Source organism: Heptranchias perlo, chromosome 16, assembly GCF_035084215.1.
Source record: "Heptranchias perlo isolate sHepPer1 chromosome 16, sHepPer1.hap1, whole genome shotgun sequence".
Taxonomy (NCBI): Eukaryota; Metazoa; Chordata; class Chondrichthyes; order Hexanchiformes; family Hexanchidae; genus Heptranchias; species Heptranchias perlo.
Genome location: NC_090340.1, coordinates 35,313,599 through 35,330,414, shown reverse-complemented (window position 1 = coordinate 35,330,414; position 16,816 = coordinate 35,313,599). Strand labels below are relative to the sequence as shown.

The following is a 16,816-nucleotide window of genomic DNA, read 5'->3' as shown; positions in this document are numbered from 1 at the left end:
CTGAAGACTTGTGCTCCAGAACTAGCTGCGCCTCTAGCCAAGCTGTTCCAGTGCAGCTACAACACTGGCATCCACCCGACAGTGTGGAAAATTGCCCAGGTATGTCCTGTCCACAAAAAGCAGGACAAATCCAATCCGGTCAATTACCGCCCCATCAGTCTACTCTCAATCATCAGCAAAGTGATGGAAGGTGTCGTCGACAGTGCTATCAAGCGGCACTTACTCACCAATAACCTGCTCACCGATGCTCAGTTTGGTTTCCGCCAGGACCACTCGGCTCCAGACCTCATTACAGCCTTGGTCCAAACATGGACAAAAGAGCTGAAATCCAGAGGTGAGGTGAGAGTGACTGCCCTTGACATCAAGGCAGCATTTGACCGAGTGTGGCACCAAGGAGCCCTAGTAAAATTGAAGTCAATGGGAATCACGGGGAAAACTCTTCAGTGGCTGGAGTCATACGTGGCACAAAGGAAGATGGTAGTGGTTGTTGGAGGCCAATCATCTCAGCCCCAAGACATTGCTGCAGGAGTTCCTCAAGGCAGTGTCCTAGGTCTAACCATCTTCAGCTGCTTCATCAATGACCTTCCCTCCATCATAAGGTCAGAAATGGGGATGTTCGCTGATGACTGCACAGTGTTCAGTTCCATTCGCAACCCCTCAAATAATGAAGCAGTCTGTGCCCGCATGCAGCAAGACCTGGACAACATCCAGGCTTGGGCTCATAAGTGGCAAGTAACATTCGCGCCAGACAAGTGCCAGGCAATGACCATCTCCAACAAGAGAGAGTCTAACCACCTCCCCTTGACATTCAACGGCATTACCATCGCCGAATCCCCCACCATCAACATCCTGGGGGTCACCATTGACCAGAAACTTAACTGGACCAGCCATATAAATACTGTGGCTACAAGAGCAGGTCAGAGGCTGGGTATTCTACGGCGAGTGACTCACCTCCTGACTCCCCAAAGCCTTTCCACCATCTACAGGGCACAAGTCAGGAGTGTGATGGAATACTCTCCACTTGCTTGGATGAGTGCAGCTCCAACAACACTCAAGAAGCTCGACACCATCCAAGACAAAGCAGCCCGCTTGATTGGCACCCCATCCACCACCCTTAACATTCACTCCCTTCACCACCGGCGCACTGTGGTTGCAGTGTGTACCATCCACAGGATGCACTGCAGCAACTCGCCAAGGCTTCTTCGACAGCACCTCCCAAACCCGCGACCTCTACCACCTAGAAGGACAAGAGCAGCAGGCACATGGGAACAACACCACCTGCACGTTCCCCTCCAAGTCACACACCATCCCGACTTGGAAATATATCGCCGTTCCTTCATCGTCGCTGGGTCAAAATCCTGGAACTCCCTTCCTAACAGCACTGTGGGAGAACCGTCACCACACGGACTGCAGCGGTTCAAGAAGGCGGCTCACCACCACCTTCTCGAGGGCAATTTGGGATGGGCAATAAATGCTGGCCTCGCGAGTGACGCCCACATCCCATGAACGAATAAAAAATAAATAAATAACTCCCCTAATAAGTACCTCCTGTTTACTACCCTTTAGCTAGTTTCTTATCCATTGCCAAGCTTTGAGTTTAAGTAGTAATCTTTTGCGTGGAATGTTGTCAAATGCCTTTTTAGAAATCTCATTCCTAATCTCTCCCCCTTTAGTCTCTCTATATGCTTGCATACTCTGGACTAAATGAAATCTATCCCTGTGGTTTTATTTGTTTTTAGCCTCTCCAGGACCTTGATCTCATTTATATTTATAGTTATCTCTGGATAGGGAGGGCGTGTTTCTCATTTCTTCCCTTGTAAATACGAAGTCAGGAAGTAATCATTCAGAATATTTACTATTGTAGTCCTCAATTTTGAGCCCATTTGCATCTTTTATCGTTCTCGCCTCTTTTCTGACTGCCCTCTTACTGTAACAGTGAGAATTTTAAAAGTGCTTTGCCTCTGCAGCTCTCCTTCCCCTGTAAATATATGTAAGTATATATTTATCATCCATCCTTGGCATTATTTGTTTTTAAAGACTGTCCACTTCACCTCTACTGTGTTGTCGTTGAATATCCACTTCCAATCCATTTGCCTTGATTGTTCCCTTGAATTTAGCACTTTTAAAGTCCTGTAGAGGAAATGGATCGTTAACAAAAAACACGTCAAGAGAACTGCACTCATGACTTCCTTGACTTACTGGGTCATGAAGCAATTTTGCATTACATTTACCAACTCTGTCTCAAAACCACTTGGGTTTTCCCACTTCTTCATTTGAAATCTCCCATTAAAATATTTTTTCTGTGCCTGCATACCCATTTTATCTCTTCATAAAACAAATTGTCCTCCTCCTTATGCTGACTTATATAGCCTACTCTTATTGTTAGCTTGGCTTCTTTTCGTATTTGAGAAGCCTAAATCATAGAATCCTAGATAAATATAATCATAAACTAACATATAGGGCTACGCCATCTCCTTTCCTGTCTACGCTGCCTTTTCTGATCACTCTACCCCAAAATATTTTATTAATTTCCATCTTTGTGTGTCTCTCTCTCTCACACACACACACACACACACACACACACACACACCTTACTATAGATTTGCCTCCTTTCAATTCCCCCAGTATCTGCCTTTTTGTTCTTTCCAGTACATATGTTTCTCTGGATTTCTGTCTCATTTTTCTTTGCCAACTTTTTGCCCTCCTCCTCTCTCGAACATGTTGACTCATTTTTTGTATGGTTCCACAGGGACCAGTTACTACCTTCTACCCCATCCAAGTGGTTATCCTCACGTGCGAGTCTAGCCCTGGAGGCTATTCAGTTATGGGGAACATCACAGCACAGCCTGATCCTATCCTCATCTGACGTCCATGTGATCGTTATCCAGTGAACCCTACTGAAAAATGCACAAGAGCAAAAACCTGGATGATTTGACCCTCCCTAGCCTAAAGACCATGAGCCAACTTTAGTTTCCTGGTACCATTACTGACTGATCAACTAACTCAGCATAGACTGATAATTGAATTGGGACCGTCTGGTACCTGGCTTACTTGCATGTTGCCTGTGCCAACCGTAATCCCTCCTTGTGCAGAATTTATCTCTTGTCTTTAAGTCCAACATTTCTCCTGAAAATATTTGCATTATATATTTTTTTGAAATATTGTAGCTGATTATCCTGAAGATTTGGAATCTAAGCATATTTCACAATACGTAGTTTGCAACAAGAAAGTTCTGAATCTGTTATTTGTGCTGTCGCTGTTTAAACATCCGTATTGGCTATTCATTCTTCCAGTGAGCTCGACACTTAACCTAACTTTCCTGTATTTTAGGTGTGGATTTAGAGGTGGCTATATGGAAGTTATCAACATGGACCCTGAGGTTAAGGCTCAGCTTGAGAAGCTGCTGTCAGTTCGGCTGTGCCCCCCTGTCCCAGGGCAAGTAGCCATGGATGTTGTGGTAAACCCCCCAAAGCCTGGAGAGGAATCCTATGAGATGTTTACAATGGTTAGTTAGTTTTATGGTTTCACTTGAATTGGCACTGTTCTTTCTCCATTACTAGTGCTCTACTCGGAATGGTGTGCATTTTACTCCATTTGCTTATGTCAGTGAAGAAGTCAATAGGACTATAAAACAGGAAAATCTGCCAACTATTTCGCTAACACTAATGTTAACAATCTTGCTTTAACATTGATATCTTTTAACTGTGCTACTTTGTGGTTAGTTAGCAGAACGTGTGATTCAAAGGAGAAAATTGACATGGGCAGGTGCTTTAAGAGTACTGCCAAACAGTAGATGCAGGGCAAAACCAAAGCATCTAGAAGAAAAGCTAACTACAACCGCATCTATGACTTTACCAAAATCAGTAGAGTTTGAAGAATTCTACATTCCCTGTATGCCTCAGTGTCCCAAACTACAAAGCAGGGAACAAAGTAGTATCATCGAAACATAGAACATAGAAACATTTACAGCACAAAAGGAAGCCATCGTGTCTGTGCCGGTCGAAAAAGAGCTACCAAGCCTAATCCCACTTTCCAGCACTTAATCTGTAGCCTTGTAGGTTATGGCACTTGAAGTGCATATCCAAGTACTTTTTAAATGCGCTGAGGGTTTCTGCCTCTACCACCCTTTCAGGCAGTGAGTTCTAGACCCCTACCACCCTCTGGCTGAAAAAAATTTTCCTCTGCTCCCCTCTAATCTTTCTCCCAATTGCTTTAAATCCATGCCCCCTAGTTATTGACCTCTCCGCTAAGGGAAATAGGTCCTTCCTGTCCACTCTATCTAGGCCCCTCATAATTTTATACACTGTAATTAAATCACCCCTCAGCCTCCTCTGTTCCAAAGAAAACAGCCCCAGCCTATCCAATCATTCCTCATAGCTAAAATTTTCCAGTCCTGGCAACGTCCTTGTAAATCGCCTCTGTACCCTATCTAGTGCAATCACATCTTTCCTGTAATGTGCTGACCAGAACTGTATGCAGTGCTCAAGTTGTGGCCTAACTAGTGTTTTATACAGTTCTAGCATAACCTCCCTGCTTTTATATTCTGTACCTCGGCTAATAAAGAAAAGTATCCCGTATGCCTTCTTAACTACCTTATCTACCTGTACTGCTACCTTCAGGGATCTATGGACATGCAGACCAAGGTTCCTCTACTCCTCTCAGTATCCTGCCATTTATTGTGTATTCCCTTGCCTTGTTTGCCCTCCCCAAATGCATTACCTCACACTTCTCCGGATTGAATTCCATTTGTCACTTTTCTGCCCATCTGATCAGTCCATTGATATCTTCCTGCAGTCTTTCCTCCTCACTATCAACCACACGGCCAATTTTTGTATCATCTGCAAACTTCTTAATCATGTCCCCTGCATTTAAGTCTAAATCATTAATATATACCGTAAAAAAGGAACCTAGTACTGAGCCCTGTGGAACCCCACTGGAAACAGCCTTCCAGTCCCAAAAACACCCGTCGACCATTACCCTTTGCGTCCTGCCACTGAGCCAATTTTGGATCCAATTTGCCACTTTCCCTTGGATCCCATGGGTTTTTACTTTTTTGACCAATCTGCCATGTGGGACCTTGTCAAAAGCCTTGCTATCCAGTGAATATTTCCAGCCTTTTTTTTCCTCCCTCCCCTAAAATGTTCTGGCGGATGTTGCTTGTTCAGTCACTGGACTCTCCACTCCAAATATGGTAATTCAAATAGGAGTAAAAGGGTTACGACCCAGAAAAGCACATGGGACTGACTGGTTCCCAGCTGAATCCTAAAAATCCCCACTTCCTGAACTAATCTCACGTTGAAAATCTTCCATCACATACAAGACACAAGTACACTCCAAGGCACACTTCAGACAGCCATAACCACTAATGCACAAGAAATGCAAAATCCCCCTTCGTGCACATCCCGACTCTCCTCGGTAACTACCATAAATATTTCCCAAAACTGTGGCTTCCAAATTGCATTCAGAACTTCTCAAAGTGCCACCCAGACCAAATGAACAAGATGTGGGAGTGTCAGTGACTGGACAATTTCCAAACAAGTAATGCAGTCGCTCGTACAATTGCACCAAAACTCCTGCCCTACTAAATTACTCTCCTGCTGCAGAGAAGGTATTAAACTGAATAGAGTGAGACCTTCATTTAAAAAAAAAATTTTATTCGTTCACGGGATGTGGGCGTCGCTGGTGAGGCCAGCATTTATTGCCCATCCCTAATTGCCCTCGAGAAGGTGGTGGTGAGCCGCCTTCTTGAAGCGCTGCAGTCCGTGTGGTGACGGTTCTCCCACAGTGCTGTTAGGAAGGGAGTTCCAGGATTTTGACCCAGCGACAATGAAGGAACGGCGATATATTTCCAAGTCGGGATGGTGTGTGACTTGGAGGGGAACGTGCAGGTGGTGTTGTTCCCATGTGCCTGCTGCTCTTGTCCTTCTAGGTGGTAGAGGTCGCGGGTTTGGGAGGTGCTGTCGAAGAAGCCTTGGCGAGTTGCTGCAGTGCATCCTGTGGATGGTGCACACTGCAGCCACAGTGCGCCGGTGGTGAAGGGAGTGAATGTTTAGGGTGGTGGATGGGGTGCCAATCAAGCGGGCTGCTTTATCTTGGATGGTGTCGAGCTTCTTGAGTGTTGTTGGAGCTGCACTCATCCAGGCAAGTGGAGAGTATTCCATCACACTCCTGACTTGTGCCTTGTAGATGGTGGAAAGGCTTTGGGGAGTCAGGAGGTGAGTCACTCGCCGCAGAATACCCAGCCTCTGACCTGCTCTCGTAGCCACAGTATTTATATGGCTGGTCCAGTTAAGTTTCTGGTCAATGGTGACCCCCAGGATGTTGATGGTGGGGGATTCGGCGATGGTAATGCCGTTGAATGTCGAGGGGAGGTGGTTAGACTCTCTCTTGTTGGAGATGGTCATTGCCTGGCACTTATCTGGCGCGAATGTTACTTGCCACTTATGAGCCCAAGCCTGGATGCTGTCCAGGTCTTGCTGCATGCGTGCTCGGACTGCTTCATTATCTGAGGGGTTGCGAATGGAACTGAACACTGTGCAGTCATCAGCGAACATCCCCATTTCTGACCTTATGATGGAGGGAACGTCATTGATGAAGCAGCTGAAGATGGTTGGGCCAAGGACACTGCCCTGAGGAACTCCTGCAGCAATGCCCTGGGGCTGAGATGATTGGCCTCCAACAACCACTACCATCTTCCTTTGTGCCAGGTATGACTCCAGCCACTGGAGAGTTTTCCCCCTGATTCCCATTGACTTCAATTTTACTAGGGCTCCTTGATGCCACACTCAGTCAAATGCTGCCTTGATGTCAAGGGCAGTCACTCTCACCTCACCTCTGGAATTCAGCTCTTTTGTCCATGTTTGGACCAAGGCTGTAATGAGGTCTGGAGCCGAGTGGTCCTGGCGGAACCCAAACTGAGCATCGGTGAGCAGGTTATTGGTGAGTAAGTGCCGCTTGATAGCACTGTCGACGACACCTTCCATCACTTTGCTGATGATTGAGAGTAGACTGATGGGGCGGTAATTGGCCGGATTGGATTTGTCCTGCTTTTTGTGGACAGGACATACCTGGGCAATTTTCCACATTGTCGGGTAGATGCCAGTGTTGTAGCTGTACTGGAACAGCTTGGCTAGAGGCGCAGCTAGTTCCAAACTTTCAGAGACATTCTGGAATTGGATCAGGATCTTCTTTTCGCAGCCCCATCCACTGTAATAATGGCCATAAATTTTCCCACCCAACTGAGGGATCGTATAGGATTTCTCTTTTCTTTTCCCTCTTCTCTTTTTGCCCTTGCCATAGAACCTCTAGAAACATCGAGGAATGGTGTGCAGGTTGGAGGGATCAAATACAAAACATCTGCATACCTTTACAACATGTGACTAGAAATATGTCTGACTAGCTTCACGACCTGTTGTTTTTCAAACCATCAACTGCTTTGACTCTCCGCTTACAAGCTTAACTATGACAAAATAGAGGGCGGGTTCCTTCCCCACATATGGGAATCATGCTCAATTCCATGGCTTCTGATACTTTGGTGTAATTGAAACTGCAACCTTTACACACTTGACCCTATATGGGAAGCATTGGCCAGTGTGTATGTGTATCGCTCTTGGGATAGACAAGTGCAAGAAATCATTTTTTTTAATAACTTTCCCAAAGAAGAAGCTGTAGTATCTGACACCTGGTGGCTGGTGATTTCGTCAGGAGTCCAGCTTTGCCACATCACCCTTGGACATAAATACTGTGGCTATAAGAGCAGGTCAGAGGCTGGGGATTCTGTGGCGAGTGACTCACCTCCTGGCTCCCCAAAGCCTTTCCACCACCTACAAGGCACAAGTTAGGAGTGTGATGGAATACTCTCCACTTCCCTGGATGAGTGCAGCTCCAACAACACTCAAGAAACTCGACACCATCCAGGATAAAGCAGCCCGCTTGATTGGCACCCCATCCACCACCCTAAACATTCACTCCCTTCACCACAGGTGCACCATGGCTGCAGTGTGTACCATCCACAGGATGCACTGCAGCAACTCGCCAAGGCATCTTCGACAGCGCCTCCAAACCCATGACCTCTACCACCTAGAAGGACAAGGGCAGCAGGCACATGGGAACAACACCACCTGCACGTTCCCCTCCAAGTCACACACCATCCCGACTTGGAAATATATTGCCGTTCCTTCATCGTCGCTGGGTCAAAATCCTGGAATTCTGTGCCTAACAGCACTGTGGGAGAACCTTCATCACACGGACTGCAGCGGTTCAAGGTGGCGGCTCACCACCACCTTCTCGAGGGCAATTAGGGATGGGCAATAAATGCTGGGCTTGCCAGCGTCACCCACATCCCATGAACGAATAGCCTTTGAGTCATTTTCATAGCCTGTACAGGGAAAATATATCTCTTCTTTCGATCCATTCCATTGGGCCAGTCGCAGAGCACCATTGATGGTATTTGCAGGCTGGACGATCTCGTCCAACAGAAGTGGAGGATATTGGGAACGCATTTCTAACAGAGTAGTCTTGGGGACAAATTTATTTTGAATAGTGGAAATTATATAGTTTTCTTTTGGGGGAAAATGTTCTGCCTTTTATAGATGTGTTTAGTCTTTTGACACACAAGTCAAGTTAATTATGCTGTGTCAACTGAAATAGAAATGTGGCATATAGTAATTTGATCATTAATTAGGTGTGTTTGTTTAATATGCAGGAGAAAATGATGGTGTTGTGTAACCTTGCTGAGAAAGCCAAGTTATCGGAGAAAGTCTTGAATACCATTCCTGGAATGCACTGCAACCCTTTGCAGGGGGCTATGTATGCATTTCCAAGAATCTTTATTCCTTCCAAAGCTATCAAAGAAGCCAAGGTTTGTAATTCTGGAAATAGCAAATATACAACTGCTTCTACATTTGCTCATAGTAATGACTGAGTAAATTATATAATTTTAGAGAGGATTATTTGCTTCCTCTTCACCTCTTTTAAGGTTATTTTGGGCTTTTTTCTTTATTCTTTTATACGTTTATCTTTTTTCTTGCTTATTTGTCTGCCAGACCTGAATATGGTAGGTACATAACCTGCCAATGCCCTCTTCAGACAATTCCCAGGATTGCCAATTCCCATGGCACTGCTATATAATTTCCCTTCTACAAACTGAGATGTAGCTTTCACTCCATGCTTCCCCATTGATCTTGCCTAACATTAGGACTCTAGTAGAGTGGGATTCAAACCTTGCTCCATGCCACTGCACTATCCCTGTTAAGCAATCTTACCTAAGTATTTCCATAATAAATGTTGAAAACAGTTGCTGTAAGTATAGTCCTGATTTGCTGTTTTTAGGAGTTCTAACTTGATCCAGGGTTTGTGCAATAGATAGATTCAGGAACAGTGTCCAAGAGGTATGTGGAGATTTTGGAGCTCCAAATTCACAATCCTTCCAGTGCACTCCTGACTCCTGCCATAGTCTGGTGGAAGGACCATAAATTAAGCTGGGACAGCATGAACTATATTTTTTTTGTATCGTTGTGTGGGGGGTTACATACTGAGTTTTAGCAGAACGCCCACTGAATCTCTGCATGGACTGTATATAGTAAATTTCCTGGGATTTTTGTTGGACCGTATACTTGCAACAACCTTTCAGTTGGCTTACAAGTAATTGATTTTGTAATGCTTTATTGAAGTTGGTTTTGACTGTCCTAATTTAAGTTGTTCTTGGTTTAGGCCCATGGTATGGCTCCAGATATGTTTTACTGTATGAGACTCCTAGAGGAGACTGGAATCTGTGTGGTGCCTGGCAGTGGATTTGGACAAAAGGAAGGAACATATCATTTCAGGTGAAGTCTAAAGTCTATGCAGGCATTGTAAAACCCATGGGGTAAATTTTAACCCCACGAATGAGTGGGTTGGGGGGCAGGTGAAAATTGTAAACAAAAAAGTAAAACCCGACCCCAACCCGCCATCTTGTGGTTTTAATGGTGGCAGGTCGAGGGGAGGGCGACCAACCCGCTCTCGGGATGACGATCCGGATTCTTTCCCCTCAGTCTGGTTCAGTAAAAACTGAAGTCGAATACATTTTAAAGTTCATCACAACTTTAATAGCAGGGTTCTTAGTCTGCAGCATTGATTTGGACTCCTGATAGAGTCCCTCTATGCTGGCAGAGCAAGAACAAAAACATACAGAAATCCACACGTTTTTATACAAATCAATAGGGTTGGAACATACTTAACGAGGGTCAACACCAATCATAAGCCGGGCACAGGTTGTCATGCGAGGTTACATTATTTCCGGCCAATCATAGATAATCATGTGCTGACCATGTTGCTGTTAGACATCAAAGGGGATACTTCCTCACCTTCCAACTTGGAATGTTCTTCCCTGTTCCTTCTGTTCCTTATCTCCCAACCTGGAATGTCTTTCAACTTTGGCTAAGCTCGTTACCTATATTGATCTGCCATAAACATGGAGACATTCAGACCAGTCCTTGAATCACATCAAAGACTCTACATTGCTAAGACCATGCAAACCTGCTGACTACGCAAACATATGGCCCAGCAGGAGGCCAGGCCACCTGTACCAATCTCAGTTACTAACTAATTAACCCTTTCTAACCATTTTGCATTCTGCTTCTTTGCCACATAGGCATCTTAATATTTTACCGAAAACTGACCACGTAGGGATTCTCAGGGAGGTGGGTTGGTCAGTAAAATCTTAAAATGAAGGACCGCAGCCTCCTTTAAAATAATTTTATTTATTTCAAACTCTTGGGAGCTGGGATTGCCAAGCCTTCTGATTCACGCCACGTAAGAGGAGGACCCCCCCTCGTTCTCTGGGCCCGCCCCCCATAAGAACTTCCTGGAAACCCGTACTTCCAGATTTCCCATCTGGAAATCCCTTACCTCCCTGCTCTCTTCCATTTATAGTTTTAGCAAATCGCATACTTAAATACGTGAACAATTTGAATCGCACTAGATATTTTTTGTGTTATGGGATGAGTGACTACATGTGAAAGCTTGGACTATATACATTTACAGCTGTTGTATATTCTATATAATAAATCCAATAAGTCACTTGTCAGCACAGTTAATTCTATGTCCTTTTCCTCCTTAGTAATGTGAGCTTCAATCATTACTGCTTTATTTGGCCAGAGTTTTAATATTTTTTAATATACCATAGTGGAAATCTGAGTTGGCTTTTTTTCCCCAGTGGTGTAAAGTTGCTAGCCCACAACAGCATGGCTGTGATGGGAAGTTCATGTATAAAGCCTCAATCTACCAGTCAATGGAACAATGGTTTGATTGCTTCCAACACATTGCAGTGCTGGTTTTTTTAAAAAAACTTTCATTCTACAAATCTTAAAGGACTATTTATTTACTGACTCTGGCATTGTTCTTTTGACATTTTACATTTTGATTTTCCCTGAACTGCAAGTGAGACTTTCTATGGAAAATCCCATCAATAATCCACATTTCTGCAATTTTTATACTGATCCAGAATTCCATACATGGTGGTAAATGTGTTTGATCTAAAGAAGTAGGGGAATGAATTATAAGGGGAAGAAAGAAAAATTGAAGTGGAAACATGAATTAATTGATAAAATAAATTTGCCAAATTTTATCTACATCAATACTGGTATTTGCAGCTTTTTGCTTTTCTCCTCCAGAATGACCATTCTTCTTCCTGTTGAGAAGCTGAAAGTGCTGTTGCAGAATGTGAAGGACTTCCACACTAAGTTTCTTCGGAAGTATGCATGAACACAAAGTTAATTGTGTTCACCAAGAGAAAGCCACATGGTCGATGTTCTACTAACCTTCTTCCCCCCCCCCCCCCCACCCCGCCCCGGCCAGTCCTACCAAAATATCAAGTTAATGTTTACTGAAATTAAATAATAAAGCTATTAACTTGTGGGTCACGATTACTGCAGCCATATGTCAGATTGGTATTGTGAATACCACTATTATGTACAACTTGTGCTGCAATTTTTGATAGTACTAATGTTTACAATGAAATAGTTCTTCTTGGAAAGATTGTTTTTTTTGTACTTCGAGAAAAGATTTTTATAGTGCAAATTAACATTATTTCTAGTTCCAGATATAATGACTTCACATATTTTTCTAGGTTCAAGCCACTAATCTCAAATTGCCAGCAATATGCTCTGCTTTCGAGCAGTTATGGTTGGGGTTGTGCCTTTTTCTTTTGTAAACACCAGTCTCCATGTATTGTGGCAATACAATGCATTAATTTGACTTGTGAGCAGCTTTATAGCACATTTATGTAGCAAAACCATATCTCCGCTCTATGTAGAGTTTTTGCTGCATTTGCAGGTTGATTTTCAGCAGGCTAAAAGCTAATAAAACCGCTGCCTGGATTGATTTATCAAATGCTAACTTGTAACACTGCCAAGCAAATGGATTTTACAATAATTCAAAACACCTGGCAGTAAGGAAGATTTTTTTCCATGAATAATAAAGATGTAATGTTTACAGTTTTACTTTGTGAAGTTTGGAGGATAGACTGTTACAGCTGGCTAGTCTTTCTAAATTACGTAATTCTGAATTTGTTTTCTATTCAAGACCTTCCAAATAGGTAAATTCAGAAGTACAAAAATAAATACAGGCCTGGGGAGAGAGGGGGGAGTGGCTGGCAAGAAATGACTTATCTACAGGACTTTGTGTCTTTTGCAGAAAGTGATTTTTCTTATGACTGTCTCCTCTTGGAAAATGTTTGCAGCTTACCTATATCAATGTCAACATTTGAGGAAGAACTATCCGTTAGAATAAATTGCATATTTTTGCTGTTTTTTTCAAGTATAATTGGCCTGCGAAGGAGTAAATGTGCAGTTATGTCTCTGTCTCAATGTGTTCTGCTCTCCCCCTCCCCCACAACCCATTGAGTTTGTCTAGTCATCCTCTCCTAAAGGTGTGATACGATCACATGAGCAGCTCTAGCCCCGGAATTTCCCCGGGTTGGGGGAGGGGTGTCTCCTGACCTCCTGCTGTAACTTCGGCGGAATCCCTGTAGAAAGTAAATACCTAAATGCTCTGATTAGTCTAGGAAAATACCAGCTTTACACGTCAGTGGTGCTTAGCATTGACTGATGGACGAGTACATCTGCTTTTCTTCAATGAAGAAGATTCCTTCAGTTACCAATTTCTAAGATGCAAAAAAAAAATTAAGGGTGTGCAATGGTTCCCCTAAATCCTCAGTAGGTAAGTGCACTGCAAGAGATGGCACTGGGCCAGAGAGACCAGGAAGGTCTCCGATTGATCCTAGTCTTTGCTAAGCTAGCTGACTGCAGTGGGAATGCAACAACTGGTTTTGATGTATAGGTACATTATTAATAGCAAGCTCAGGACAACAAACAGAGAACCTTTCTGCAGATTGGTTTGACTACTGGATCTATCCTGTGGTTTCACCCAGCCTCTCTAGCATCTTTGAAAAGTGGTGCAGCATTGTAACATCAGACCTCATTTCAACCTCTTAACTAACGAGCAAATGTATTGAATAGTAGATGAACAAGTAAATATATAACAGTAATATATTTGTGACCAAATTCAAGCAGGTCTGCCTTGCTTTAGCTTTTGTAAACAATTTTACAACACCAAGTTATAGTCCAACAAATTTATTTTAAATTCCACAAGCTTTCGGAGGCTTCCTCCTTCCTCAGGTGAACGGTGTGGAGCTTGTTTTAGCTTTGCAGAGGTTCATTTTAATTGTCATAAGTTTAAACAAAGATCTAGCTAATCAGAACCTTTTTCCATGCTCAGCTCAATATGAATGTTTCAAGTTTCTGTGGTTGTCTGCAAAACTTGGAGGAGGAGCCAAGCTACGTGGGAGTGGGGGGTGGGGGGAGAGAAAAACTTTTATGATTGAGTTTTTTCTTGGTTATGACAGTTATTGAACGTGGTTCATAGTTATTCAAATCTAGGAAGTTCTAGGTAACTGTTTTAGGGAAATTTCAGGAGCTGTTGTTGTGAAATTTGAGTCAATTTGGAACTTAGTACAGCTCCTGTCATGGTAAGAAATACCAAAAAAGAAACTTACTTACAAAAAAAATTTAGATTGCGACCTTTTTCTTTTCCATTCAAGGTGCTAAATAGAAGAATTTCTACAGTAAATATTTAATCTTACTGTCATTCAGTTGTTCATCTTTCTGTTAAATAAATTTGCTTAATAGTTTAAACCTAAAATGACATCTGGTGTGAGGCTGTACCACTTATTTAAGATGGAGAAATCTATGGACGCATTGCGTTAATTCCAGTAACTAAAAGAATCAGTAGATAGGTTGTCATATTTCAATATGTTTACCTAGTTCACCTAATAGGGTTTTTTGGATTAGTTTGCATGGGGTAAAGTGCAAGGAACCAATGAAAGGAACAACAGCAAAAATGTTTGAAATTCACACTCTCACACTCCAAAATTAGACTATTGCTGGCTGCTTCTTTAAACTGTTTTCAGGCACAGTCAGACAACGTTTAATGTTCTCTTTATATGGGCAGGTCTTGCATTGCATCATGCTTGGCATAAATGGAGGAAAATGATGCAGAAAAGTGTTTGGCCAATTCTGCATTAGTTTAATACGATTTAAATGGACCTGGTACATGTGGATATAAAGCCCCCGCCTCCACCCATGAAATCCCTGGAAATGGCACTGCATACTCCTGTTGTGCAGACTTGGCTTAAAGGATTTCTGTCCATTTTTCCATAGAGTAATATCCAGATTGAAGCACTAATAGGGTGCAAACATGAGAATATTTGAGCCTTTGAGTCTTGCAACAGAGTTGAAGGAACCAGTACAAATCTTAGATTAGACAAAAATTGCTTCATTTTTGTTGCAAGCAGTAGTTGTGCTACAACACATCTCACATTCCGTGTCGATGAATTTTCAGTACAAGCTGTTCCAGGAACTGTGTCTATCTGAAAGGATGAAAAATCCCCTATAAAAGAAAATTACACCTAACAGCAATATTGTTGCTTTTTAAATGAGCTATAACATAAACATATTTATAATGAAAGACTGATCGACTTTTATTTCAAAAGCCTGTAAGGGAATTTCTCTACGATTATAGATTTACTAGAATGACTCTAGGGATGAGGGACTTCAGTTATGTGGATAGACTGGAGAAGCTGGGGTTATTCTCCTTGGAACAGAGACGGTTGCGAGGAGATTTGATAGAGGTATTCAAAATCATGAAGGGTCTTGACAGAGTAGATAGAGAGAAACTATTCCCATTGGCAGAAGGGTCAAGAACCAGAAGACATAGATTTTAAGGTAATTGGCAAAAGAACCAATGGTGACATGAAGAAAAACTTTTTTACACAGCGAGTGGTTAGGATCTGGAATGCACTGCCCAAGGGGCTGGTGGAGGCAGATTCAATCATGGCCTTCAAAAGGGAACTGGATAAGCACTTGAAAGGAAAAAAATTGCAGGGCTACGGGGATAGGGTGGGGGAGTGGGACTAGCTGGATTGCTCTTGTATAGAGCTGGCGCGGACTCAATGGTCCGAATCACTCCTTCCGTGCTGTAACCTTTCTATGATTCTATTAGAATGACTCATTGTTTCTGCAGAAAACAGACAAACACTGACATACATACACCTAATATGGTTATGTTTATGCTAAGTGATCACTCCACACTGGCAGAATATTTATTGCAGGTTGTTTGTCTGCTTGCAAGGTACAAAATAAGAGATTGCATTTGGTCTTCCATGACAGTGTTGCCCAATAAAAATTGCTTACTAGCTACGTGTGACTACGCTGTCACTTTGGGCAATATACGCTAATTTTTGTAGAAAATGCCTTACATGCATATTCACACAATATAGATAAATGTACTTCATGTGTATATTTACTTAACAAATATCCACTACCATTCAGCAAGCAAGGAATTAAAGTACTCACAACAATCAAAAAACACTCGCACACTGCTTTTCATCTTACAATTTTACCAACAAACACACAAAAAGGTTAAAGTACACATGCATACACTGTGTGAATGAGTATTGAGATCACATGCCCAATGATGGTGCCCATTACTTATTTTTTATTTACTAATCAGAAATGCAATTAGTCACGTGGCTAACATTATTGGATAACACTTTTCTGTGACATGACAAACGGGTTGGATTTTTACATGGCGTGATAAACAGTGCCACAGTGACAGATTCCTGCATAGATTTTCTAGGATTGTACCAGTGATGAGGGATTACAGTTATAAAGAGATGCTTGGGAAATTTGAGGCTTTTTTCACTAGAGCTGAGAAGGATAAGGGGTGACCTAATAGTTGTCTTCGAGGTAATGAAGAATTCTGATAGGGTAATAGATGAATTGTTCCCACTGGTTGGTGAGATGTTAATGTAAGGATACAAATTCAAGAAAATCATGAAAAATATTAAAGGGCAAGAGAAAAAAATCCCTTTATACAGAGGGTGGTTAGATTGTGGAATTCTCTGTTACAGACCATTATTGAAATAGTAACTATACATTTTCTTAAAAGAAAATTAGTGGCTAATGTTGAGAAAAATGCTTGCACAGACATGGGCCAAATGGTGTGTTTCTGTGCTGGAACATTTTATGATTCAAGTGGACTTGTACCTCAGTAAGATGTGCTTGACACAGGTATTTATATAGGTGCAATAGCAAAATCATCCACTGAATAAATGTCATTCATTCAACCAATATGCTACAATCCAGTTTTTGAGTGGGTTGTCTGGAAATTTCTAAAATGTAAACCAGGCACTTACTCTGTGTCTCATGTTGTAATTATTGAGCGTATTACAGTTTTCATCAGCAAAGCTAATGTCAGAAATAAAGTGATCTCACTTCTT

General features: G+C 42.5%; 1 protein-coding gene across 2 annotated transcripts in view; it reads left to right on the top strand.

Annotated features, from left to right (window-relative positions):
- The window catches only part of gpt2 (glutamic pyruvate transaminase (alanine aminotransferase) 2), a 48,999-nt gene extending 32,183 nt beyond the window's left edge, over positions 1-16,816 (top strand). For both annotated transcript variants that reach the window (XM_067997931.1, XM_067997932.1), the window contains exons 8-11: positions 3,331-3,505; positions 8,705-8,860; positions 9,712-9,824; positions 11,652-16,816. In XM_067997931.1, coding sequence (XP_067854032.1) covers positions 3,331-3,505; positions 8,705-8,860; positions 9,712-9,824; positions 11,652-11,742 — 535 coding nt within the window. In that variant the 3' untranslated portion in view covers positions 11,743-16,816. The remainder of the gene's footprint in view (positions 1-3,330; positions 3,506-8,704; positions 8,861-9,711; positions 9,825-11,651) is intronic.